The 12,361-nt window shown below is 47.5% G+C and overlaps 1 protein-coding gene across 1 annotated transcript in view; it reads right to left on the bottom strand.

Moving 5' to 3' along the window:
• Positions 1 to 12,361, bottom strand: part of LOC144479714 (rho guanine nucleotide exchange factor 18-like) — a 230,273-nt gene that overhangs the window by 117,587 nt on the left and 100,325 nt on the right. Inside the window, exon 4 of the mRNA XM_078198744.1 lies at positions 7,666 to 7,873. Coding sequence (XP_078054870.1) covers positions 7,666 to 7,873 — 208 coding nt within the window. The remainder of the gene's footprint in view (positions 1 to 7,665; positions 7,874 to 12,361) is intronic.

A 12,361-nucleotide genomic window follows, 5' to 3' on the forward strand; every position in this document is an offset into this window, starting at 1 on the left:
CTCCCCGTGTCTGCATGAGTTTCCACCGGGTGCTCCGGTCTCCTCCCACAGTCCAAAGATGTGCGGGTGAGGTTGATTGGCCGGGTTAAATTGACCTAGTGTCAGGGAATTAAAAGGGTAAATATGTGGGGCTACAGGGGATAGGGCCTGGGTGGGATTGTGGTCGGTGCAGGCTCGATGGGCCGAATGGCCTCTTTCTGCGCTGCAGGGATTCTATGATTCTATGATTATTGTCCATTCCTGGATCGAGGGGCACCTTCACCACTCAGCGTTGGCAGAATAAGAGGAAGATTCCGCCAGGATCTCTAAGATATTGGCAATAAATCACAAACCCCACCAGTGACACCACATTCTGAGAAGTAATGGAAAGAGATCCTTCGCTCTAGAGCAAGGGCTGAAAGGGGGGGGGGGGGGGGGTGACCCTGTGACAGCGACTTGCATTTATTATAGTCCTTTAGGAACATCTTATGAAACTCTCCAGGGGCACTTTGTCAAAACAATTTCACACCAAAAATGAAATTTTTGCATTGATATAGCACTCTCCACAGCCACTGGACGTCTCAACGCACTTCCCAACTAATGAGATGCTTTTTCAGGTGTAGGGTGATGGTTGGGCACTGGTCAAATTACTCCTCTAGAGAGACAGCACAGGGAAAAATAGCTTCCTTCTGTACTTCTATGATTCTGTTGCAATGCTGGAAATGCAGAAGCAAGTTTGTGCACAGCAAGATCACATTAACAGCAATGTGATAATTACCAGAAAATGAGATTTATGTGATGTTGATTGAGAAATAAATATTGGCCTTGACACGTGAAATAACTCTCAAAGAACAAAGAAAATTACAGCACAGGAACAGGCCCTTCAGCCCTCCAAGCCTGCACCGACCATGCTGCCCCCCAACTTAACTAAAACCCCCTACCCTTCCGGGGACCATATCCCTCTATTCCCACCCTATTCATGTATTTGTACAACACCCCTTAAAAGTCTTCTCTCCTTTGACGGTACCGTAGGATCTTATTCATTTACCCAAACAAAAATAACTATTAATTCATGTCACAAGTAAGCTTGCATTAACACTGCAATGAAGTTACTATGAAAATCCCCTAGTTGCCACACTCCGGCGCCTGTTCGGGTACACTGAGGGAGAATTTAGCATGGCCAATGCACCTAACCAGCACGTCTTTCAGACTGTGGGAGGAAACCAGAGCACTCGGAGGAAACCCACGCAGGCCCAGGGAGAACATGAACTCCACACAGACAGTGACCCAAGCCAGGAATCGAACCTGGGTCCCTAGCGCTGTGAGGCTTTTTCAGGTGTAGGGTGACTTGGGGGGGTTGGGGGGGTGGAGGGGGGGGGGGAGGCTGGTAGGTGGGACTGGCACTGGAGGTGGGACTGGCACTGAGAGACAGCACAGATGTCTAGGGAAGAATAGCTTCCTTCTGTACTTCTATGATTCTGTTGCAATGCCGGAAATGCAGAGGCAGGTTTATGCACAGCAAGATTCCATTTACAGCAATGTGATAATGACCAAAAAATGAAATTTTTGTGATGTTGACTGAGGGATAAATATTGGCCGTGCCGTGAGATGAGGTCTCAGTTTAACTTCTGGTCTGAAAGATGGTACCTCTCCGACAGTGCAATTCTCCCTCAGTAACATACCACACAGAGAGAGAAATGAGCACAGGTGATGAAAAGCTTGGTCAAAGAGGAAGGTTCTAAAGAGCACACTAAAGGCAGAGGGAGAGGTAAAGGAACAAAGAGGAGTGGGGGAATATTGCAGAGTGTAGGGCCCAGGCAGCAAGGCACAAGACACCAAGTGACAGAAATCGGGGATGTATAAAAGGCTAGGATTGGAGGAGCAGAGATATCACAAAGGGTTGTAAGGCTGGAGGAGATTACAGCAATGGAGTGAATGGAGGACAAAGATTTAAAGTTAAAACATTGCACAACACAGAGCCAAGTGAGCAGAGTGGGTAATGGGTGAACAGAATTTGATACGAGTTGGTTACAGGCAGCAGAGTTTACAACCATAGAATCACTACAGTACAGAAGGAGGCCATTCAGCTTATTGAGCCTGCAACAACACCAATCCCACCCAGGCCCCATCCCCATAACCCCGCATATTTACCCTGCCAATCCCCCTGAAACTAAGGGGCAATTTAGGATGGCCAATCAACCTAACCCCGTCCATCTTTGGACTGAGTTTGCACGTTCTCCCCGTGTCTGCATGGGTTTCCTCCGGGTGCTCCCACACTTCAAAGATGTGCAGGTTAGGTGGATTGGCCATGCTAAATTGCCCCTTAGTGTTAGGGGGATTAACAGGGGTGAGCTCAAGGTTACGGAAGCTGGGAGGACAGGCAGGCTAGCCCGGAGCGCTGGCCTAACGGACCTCTCAAGAACACTCCAAAGGGCTGCCAGGCCACGCTGCACCAGAGTGTCACAGGACACAGGTCTGCTTCCAAAGCTAGAGCTTGAGTGAAAAGGAACCACAACCCAGTTGTTGAACTGTTGTAAAATAATAAACATTTCAACAAATTGCTCCAAGCTTTGTGTTAGGAACATAAGAGCATGTGTCAGCCATTTGGCTTTTTCAGCCTGTTTTCGCCATTTAGCGAGTTCATGGCTGATCTTACCAAGTCGGTGAGCCAGTCAGTTCCAAGCAGAGAGATTGAAATGTTCCCTGTGCAATTTGAGCATACGATTGACTACAGATGTGGCAGCAAGGTCTAGTTTACAGCCACAGCTCACAAACCTGTGTGAAATTAACTTTAATGTAAAATACATGCTGGGCATTAAATCTGTTTACAACCGGGACTGATCCAGCCCTATTAGAGTTTCCTCATTTCGTCCTTCTCCTGACGATGCTTACAACAACGTCTTGCATTTATACAGCGCTTCCAGTAAAATCTCCAACGATGCCTCACGCCAGATCGATCGCAAACAAAATTTGACACAGAGCCACACGGGAGACTAAAAACTTGGTCAATGAGACTTTTAAAGAACATTTTAAAATGAGGAGTTAAGGCCGAGAGGTTTAGGGAGGGAAATCAGGGCCCAGGGAGCTGAAATCGCAATGATGGAGCCAGGGATCCTCAGGAGGTCAGAATTGGAGGAGTGCAGAAATCGCAGAGGGTTGTAGGGTTGGGTGGCACGGTGGCACAGTGGTTAACACTGCTGCCTCACAGCGCCAGGGGCCCGAGTTTAATTCTAGCCTCGGGTCACTGTCTGTGTGGAGTTTGCACATTCTCCCCGTGTCTGCATGGGTTTCCTCCGGATGCTCCTTTTTCCTCCCACAGTCCAAAGGTGTGCGGGGTTGGGTGGATTGGCCATGCTAAATTGCCCCTAGAGCCTGTGGTAAACCACTGTTAGCTTATTGCCTGTGTGTGTGTGACATGCCTGGGCATGCCCCTGCCGGCCCTGCCTGAGACTCTTCCTCCCCGGTCCAGGTATAAAGGTGACTGCTCCCAACCCCCTGCCTCAGTCTATAACCAGTTCAGCAGCATGGGTGTGCTCCAAGTTTTTTGCAAATAAAAGCCTATTTGTTCTTGCATACAAACTAGTCTTTGCTTGATTGATAGTGCATCAGAGCCAGAGGGATTAGCAGAGTAAATGCATGGGGTTACGGGGATAGGAGATTGTTGTCGGCGCAGACTCAATGGGCCGAATGGCCTCCTTCTGCGCTGTAGGGATTCTATGACGATTCTATGAGAGGTCACACCCTAAGGAGGGGAGAGACCAGACTGTGGCCAAATTTGGAAACAAGGGTAAAAGATTTGTGAAAACAAAGGTCAGAAATTCCCAGCCCTGTCATGGTGGGCCAGGGCCTGGAAAATACAGCGAGCCGTTCGAAACTGCAATGGCCTCGGTGAGACCGGAAAATCCCATTGGTGGGAGGAACCGTCAAGTTCCAGCCAAGGTGTTGATCAGCCAATGTGAGTGGAGGAGAAATGAGTGATCAGGACCAGGTTAAGATACAGGAAGCAGAGTCTTGGATACGCTGATGTTTACAGAGGGTGGGGGGGGTGACAGGGTACAAGTCCACGGAACCCACTCAATCCCTGCCTTGGAATCCCTTCTAGGCAGCCGTGTGACTCCGAGTGTTGGTGAAGCCTTCAATTCAGAGGTCTAGGTTCGAGCCCTAAGGGCGGCACAGTGGCACAGTGGTTAGCGCTGCTGCCTCACAGCGCCAGGGACCACATTACAGGAAGGATGTGGAGACTTTGGAGAGGGTGCAGAAGAGGTTTTCCCAGGATGCTGCCTGGATTGGAGGGTATGAGCTATAAGGAGAGGCTGGACAAACTAGGGTTGTTTTCTCTGGAGCGGCGGGGGCTGAGGGGAGACCTGACAGAAGTCTCTAAAATTATGGGAGACACAGATAGGGTTGACAGTCAGAATCTTTTCCCCAGAGTTGAAAAGTCTAATACTGGGGGGCACGCACTAAAGTTGAGAGGGGGAAAGTTCAAAGGAGATGTGAGGGGCAAGTTTTTTTATACAGTGGTTAGTGTCTGGAACACACTGCCAGGGGTGGTGATGGAGGCAGATACGATAGAGGCATTTAAGGGGCTTTTAGATAATACATGAATGTGCAAGAAATAGAGAGATACGGACCAAGGGCAGGCGGAAGGGATTAGTTTAATTTAGCGTCATGTTCCATGTCAAGGGTCTGTTCCTGTGCTGTTCTGTTCTACGTTCTATTGTCCTTACATCGTCTGGCTCACATGTGACTCCAGAACTTGTTTGTCTCATCTGCTTTCATGGGTAAATCATAGGGATGGGCAACAAATGTTGGCCTTGCCAGTGATGCTCCCTCCCATAAAAATATAAATAAAATACCTTTCGGCCAATATCTGATCCTTCAGTCTAAGAACTGGGAATTTTTAGCCTCCTTTGGGTGATCAGTGGGAATGGAGGGGGTATTTGAAGGTCAGTGGGCTGTTTGAGGGTGGGGTGTAGGGGATGGAGGTCGGTAGATGGTGAGAGGTGTTGGCAGGTTGGGTGGGTGTTTGGGGTGCGGGGGAGGCTGGAGCTGCCCCTCGTCCACAGAAATTGCCCCCCCCCCCCGCAATCCCCAGGCTTCATTTCCCCCCCCCCAAACTGCCCCCCATATTGATCCTGGGTTGGGGAGGGGAAGGGGGTCCACACTTGCCCCAGACGTCTCCTTGTGGTCTAAAGTCTAAAGCTGCATTAACAATTCGACAGAAGGATGTCCCTTCCCCCTCAGCTCTTTACAAACTAAAACCAGAGCAAGTTTGGACGTACAATGGGGACCTGTTGGTCTCTTAACATCTCCCAGCCATAAGGTCAGACCACACAACCAGGGGCGTCTGGGACCAAGAGCTGACAGCTTCACCATTGCCCCCCGTAACCAGTGCCAACCCCCTCTGCTGGTCAGGAGGATTTCTTGATGTTTGCTGCTGCCAATTGTTAACCAGCAACAACAACAACAAATTGCGTTCATATAGCACTTTTAACCCAGTAACATGTCTCCAGCCACCCCGCAAAGGACAAAGAAACGTCCAGCACTGGAACAGGCCTTTCGGCCCTCCAAGCCCATGCTGATCATGATGCCCTAACTGAACTTTAAAAAACCTTCTGTCCTTACTCGGACCGTATCCCTCTATTCCCTCCCTATTCATGTACCCATCCAGATGCCTCTTAAATATTGCTAATATGCCTGCTTCCACCACCTCCTCTGGCAGAGTGGTGAGTTCTAGACACTCACCACTCTCTGCGTGAAAAACCTCCCCCGCACATCTCCCCCTAACTTTCCCCCTCTCGCCTTGAACCTGTGGCCCCTTGTAATTGACACTTCCACCCTGGGGAAAATCCTCTGACTATCCACCCTGTCGATGCCTCTCATAATTTTGTAGACCTCTATCAGGTCTCCCCTCAGCCTCTGTCTTTCCAGTGAAAACAATCCTAGTTTATTCAACCTCTTCTCATAGCCAACACCCTCGAGACCAGGCAACATCCTGGTGAACCTTCTTTGCAGTCTCTCCAAAGCTTCCACGTCCTATTAATATAGCACCTATAACCCAGTAAAATGTACCCAGCCATCCTGCAAAGGAGGATTAACCAGACCAAAGAGTGTCACTAAGTCACATATTAGGATAGGTGACCAAAGGCATGGTCAGTTAGGTAGCTTTTACTTAGCATCTTAAAGAGAGGGCGATATGGAGATGGAGAGATCTAGGTTGGCAATTGCAGAACTTAGGGCCTGAGCAAGGCACGGCTGCCAATGGTGGGACAATTAAAATGGGAATGCTCAAGAGGCCAGGATTGGAGGATCACACTGAGGTAGGATCTTGAATGGCTCCAATTCTAGCCTCTTGCAGGTTCCTGATTTTCTTCACCCCACCATTGTCCCTTCAGTTGCCTCGGTCATAAGCACTGAACTACATGAGGCAAACAAACCATGAACGTCACCCTGTTTCTGTAGCTAGATCTTCCTGGAAGTAGTTGGTAAGCTGTGGCTTGAGGGATGCTATTCCACATCAAGGATGGCTGGCCACGCGACACTCTTGTTCTTGCTGCCTGCCAGAGGCAGATTGGAAGGACTTGCAGGTTAATACTCAGCCTCTTTTACTGTGTGATGTGTGTTCCTTCCTTGGCCATCAATTTATTTTTCTTTATTCTTTTGTGGGATGTGGGCATCGCTGACAAGTCCGTCATTTGCTACCCATCCCTAACTGCCCCCTGAACTGAGTATCTCAATTTCAGAGGGCATTTCAGAGTCAACCACACTGTTGTGGGTCTGGAGTCACATGTAGGCCAGACCAGGTAGGGACGGCAGATTTCCTTCCCTAAAGGAGATTAGCAAACCAGATGAGTTTTTACCACTAATTGACAATTCACCATCAGCCATAGAGCCATAGAACCCCTACAAGGGGGCCATTTGGCCCATCAAGTCTATATCGACTCTCTGACAAAGTATCTTACCCAGCTCCTTTCCCTCGCCCTATCCCCGCAACCCCACACATTTACCCTGAGCTAATCCCCCTCACCTAAATATCTTGGGACACTAAGGGGCAATTTACCATGGCCAACCCATTTAACCCACGCATCTTTGGACTGTGGGAGGAAACCCACACAGGCATGGGGAGAAAATGCAAACTCCACACAGTCACCAAGGCTGGAATCGAACCTCGGTCCCTGGTGCTGCGAGGTAGCAGTGCTAACCTGGGCCCCCAGAGCATTACCCTGGATTTACTATTAGTCCAGTTACAATACCACTGCACCACCGGCTTCCCTTAAGTCCTGGGACTCGAACGCACAGCTTTTGACTCAGAGGTGGAGACACTACCCTCTGCAGCAGAAGACCCCCTCTTCCTCCCCTGAGATGCTTCTCAAAAGGTAGCTCTTTGACCAAGCTTTTGGTCACCTGTCCTCTTATCTGCCTGTGTCAAATTCTGTTTGATAACATTCCTGTGTGAAGCGCCTTGGGATATTTCACTGTATTAAAAACAAGTTGTTGTGGTTTACATAAAAGAAAATTAATCGGAACAATCCACCCTATTGGTTAGTGGAGTATCCCTTAACATGAGATCAATAGCTCTGAGTGACAACATAATCCTGGAATAGTTAGTCCCATAGAAGGTAATCCCTTTACTCCTTACACCGTCATCCCATCTGTCAAAACCCAGGTGGAACCTCAGCGAATTACCTGCTCGGTCATTTTGTCCTCAGACATACTTGAGCTGGTTTTCTGTTGGCCTCTGGATGTCGGTGTGTCATTCTCTGTGCTGCCTATGGAGGAGTTGAGGGTATCGGCTAACTCATATGCTGATGGCTCTTGTGACAGGTCAGACTGATCTTCATCCTCTCGATCACCTTCCCCGTCGCTGTCGATACCTAACAGATCGAGGCTGAGCCTGTGTAGGCAGAGGTTCAAAGGTTAAAAGTTTATTTATTAGTCACAAGTCGGCTTACATTAACACTGCAATGAAGTTACTGTGAAAATCCCCGAGTCGCCACACTCCAGTGCCTGTTCGGGTACACTGAGGGAGAATTTAGCACGGCCAACGCACTTAACCAGCACGTCTTTTGGACTGTGGGAGGAAACTGGAGGAAACCCATGCAAACACAGGGAGAACGTGCAGACTCCGCACAGACAGTGACCCAAGCCAGGAATCGAACCCGGGTCCCTGGTGCTGTGAGGCAGCAGTGTTAACCACTGAGACAAGTGATTAGGACATGGGTCCAAAATAAGTGGCAATGGGAGACAATGTATCATAGGATCCCTACAATGCAGAATGAGGCCAATTGGCCCATCGAGTTTGTACCGACCACAATCCCACCCAGGCCCTATCCCCGTAACCCCACGTATTTACTCTAGCTAGTCCCCTGACACTAAGAGGCAATTTAGCATGGCCAATCCACCTAACCCACACATCTTTGGACTTGGTAGGAAACTGGAGCACCCAGAGGAAACCCACGCAGACATGGGGAGAACGTGCAAACTCCACACAGACAGTGACCCAAGCCAGGAATCAAACCTGGCTGCTAACTACCTGTGCCACTGCGCTGCCCAGTGTAGTTTTTTTTAAAGAGCAAAGGATTTTTCAGACCAGAATTCACAAAGGAAGCAAATGCAACAATAACTTTCGAAAAGGAATGAATTAAATGCTTAAGAAGTATATTAAACTCAGATATTCTTCTCCCTCAGAGATGTTAAAGATTCCATGCCACTATCTCAAAGAAGAGCAGGCAAGTTCTCCCTGGTCTATATTTATCCCTTAACCAACATCACTGTACAGATCACCTGATCATTATTACAACACTGTTTCTGGGAGCTTGCCGTGTTCAACATGACTAACATTTTTCCTACACTGAAAGAGTAGTTACATTTTAAAAGTACTTCACTGGCCCTAAAAGGGCTTCGTAACAGCTTGAGGTTGTGAAAGGTGCTATATAAATGCAAGCCTCTAAATCTGTTCTTTTATTGAAGCAGTTAGGATTGTGGGAAAATAAGGAGCAAACTCATTCCTCCCACTTCGGTGCAGACTTGATGGGCTGAATGGCCTCCCTCTGTACTGTAGGGATACTAGCTCTTAGTGATTGGTGTACCTGGATTCCCTTTGTTCCTCCACAGATACAAACCTGTCACTATTAAGACAATATTCCAATTACCGTCCCTCGACCCAAGGTGGCTGACCTCAGAGTTTCCCCATTTTAAACTCCATCGGCTGTGATATTGTCCATTCACTGAATCTGTCAATGTCAACTCCCTGTTTCCAATGACACACCCACCAATGCCTCTCAACGTAACGATAACTGCAGACTACAAAGTAAAAGTTTATTTATTAGTCACAAGTAGGCTTACATTAACACTGCGATGAAGACACTGTGAAAATCCCCTAGTCGCCACACTCCGGCGCCTGTTCAGGTACACTGAGGGATTTGATTTGATTTTGATTTGATTTGATTTGATTTGATTTGATTTATTATTGTCACATGTATTAACATACAGTGAAAAGTATTGTTTCTTGCGTGCTATACAGACAAAGCATACTGTTCATAGAGAAGGAAACGAGAGAGTGCAGAATGTAGTGTTACAGTCATAGCTAGGGTGTAGAGAAAGATCAACTTAATGCGAGGTAGGTCCATTCAAAAGTCTGATGGCAGCAGGGAAGAAGCTGTTCTTGAGTCGGTTGGTGCGTGACCTCAGACTTCTGTATCTTATTCCTGACGGAAGAAGGTGGGAGATGAAGAGAATGAAGAGAGAGTGAGAGAATTTAGCATGGCCAGTCAACCTAACCAGCACATCTTTGGACTGTGGGAGGAAACCGGAGCACCCGGAGGAAACCCATGCAAACACGGGGAGAACGTGTAGACTCCGCATGGACGGTGACCCAAGCCGGGAATTGAACCCAGGTCCCTGGCGCTGTGAGGCGGCAGTGCTAACCACTGTGCCACCGTGCTGCCCTTCACTTTCACCCCGGTCATTGCTAAAATAGTGGAAAGCTGAGACTTCCCAGAGCATATCCCATTTGTCAGATCTTGCCAATCAGAGTACGCTCTCTGTAACATTCACGCCCTTTGTAGACACCCACACGCCATGAAAGAAGAGAAAGAATTGTATTTCCATGGCATCTTTCACAACCTCGATGTAACTACTTTAATCAGACAATGGAGGTGGACCTGTTAGAATATGAACTCCCTGATTAAGGGCCAAATTGATGGGCCAATCAGGGAGCCTCTTGCTTTGTACTTAACCAGACATGTCAGTTCCTCTGGGACTCCGAGTGTAGACTGCTAACTGACAGCGCTCTGTGTGCTGTTGTCAGACTTGTAAATAAAGGGATTTTGGTGAAGGGACTTCTGCCTCTGAGGACTTATTACACTCAGGCTGTTGCAATATGCTTTACAGCCAATGAAGTACTTTTGAAGTTGAGTCACAGTCGGGAATGCAGCAGACAATTTGCACTCAGCAAGCTCCCACAAACAGCAATGTGATCATTTTGTGTTGTTGGCTGAGGGGTAAATATTGGCCAAGACAGCAGGGAGAACTCCCCTGCTCTTCTTGGAAGAGTGCTGCAGAACTTTGTACTTCCACCCCAGAGAGCAGACAGGGCCTTGGTTTAATGTCTCATCCCAAAGAGGGTGGTTGTAGAGAGTTGTTTTTCAAACTGGAGGCCTATGACCAGCGGTGTGCCTCAAGGATCAGTGCTGGGTCCACTGTTATTTGTCATTTATATTAATGATTTGGATGAGAATATAGGGGGCATGGTTAGTAAGTTTGCGGATGACACTAAGATTGGTGGCATAGTGGACAGTGAAGAAAGTTATCTCCAATTGCAACAAGATCTTGATCAATTGGGCCAGTGGGCTGACGAATGGCAGATGGAGTTTAGACAAATGCGAGGTGATGCATTTTGGTAGATTGAACCAGGGCAGGACTTACTCAGTTAATGGTAGGGCATTGGGGAGAGTTACAGAACAAAGAGATCTAGGGGTACAGGTACATAGCTCCTTGAAAGTGGAGTCACAGGTGGACAGAGTGGTGAAGAAGGCATTCGGCATGCTTGGTTTCATCGGTCAGAACATTGGATACAGGAGTTGGGACGTCTTGTTGAAGTGGTACAAGACATTGGTAAGGCCACACTTGGAATACTGTGTATGGTTCTGGTCACCCTATTATAGAAAGGATATTATTAAACTAGAAAGAGTGCAGAAAAGATTTACTAGGATGCTACCAGGACTTGATGGATTGAGTTATAAGAAGAGGCTGGATAGACTGGGACTTTTTTCTCTGGAGCGTAGGAGGCTGAGGGGTGATCTTATAGAGGTCTTTAAAGTAATGAGGGGCATAGGTCAGCTAGATAGTCAATATCTTTTCCCAAAGGTAGGGGAGCCTAAAACTAGAGGGCATAGGTTTAAGGTGAGAGGGGAGAGATACAAAAGTGTCCAGAGGGCCAATTGTTTCACACAGAGGGTGGTGAGTGTCTGGAACAAGCTGCCAGAGGTAGTAGTAGAGACGGGTACAATTTTGTCTTTTAAAAAGCATTTAGACAGTTACATGGGTAAGATGGGTATAGAGGGATATGGGCCAAATGCAGGCAATTGGGACTAGCTTCGGGGTTTTAAAACAAAAGGGCGGCATGGACAAGTTGGGCCGAAGGGCCTGTTTCCATGTTGTAAACCTCTACGACTCTATAGTACAACATCATGGCACTCCCTCAAGAATGCACGGCAGATTTTTCTGGGCGATGACGAGTGAGAGAGAATGAGAAAGTGGAAAACAAAAAGATAGACAGGAAGAGATTGCAGCTTCAAATCAGTACAGCTGACGCAATCCAGTGTGGATATTTTCAGTTGCAGACACATCACTGTCAAATGGATCTAAACACTGACAGGTCAAGGACCTCCAAGTTATTTATTAACACAACTTCGAACGGTAATTTCCATAGACATTTGTGGTAATTTGACATGTCTTCATCAAAATGAGTTATGTTGTGTCATAATATTGAATGAAAAATATTGAATTATTATGTCCATAAATATTGGATTTTAAATAAGGCTTGAGCATTAAAAAAAAGGACACACAAGCCCAAAGATGGCTGAGGACTAAAGTCAATCACTGATTGAATTGCTGGTAGATGAGACTCTGAGAGATAATGGAACTCATCCTGTTTCCTGACAAAGATACTTATAAAACATACAGAAACTAATTGCCATCTCTGGTGGAGACAATGGGAGATCATGACACATTGGAACATGGCGCAGTGGCACATGGATTAGCACTGGTTGCCTCACAGTGCCAGGGACCTGGGTTTGATTCCAGCCTTTGGTAACTGTCTGTGTGGAGTTTGCATGTTCTCCCCATGTCTGCGGGGGTTTCCTCCAGGTGCTCCAGTTTC

The sequence above is a fragment of the Mustelus asterias genome, chromosome 26, assembly GCF_964213995.1.
Source record: "Mustelus asterias chromosome 26, sMusAst1.hap1.1, whole genome shotgun sequence".
NCBI lineage: Eukaryota > Metazoa > Chordata > Chondrichthyes > Carcharhiniformes > Triakidae > Mustelus > Mustelus asterias.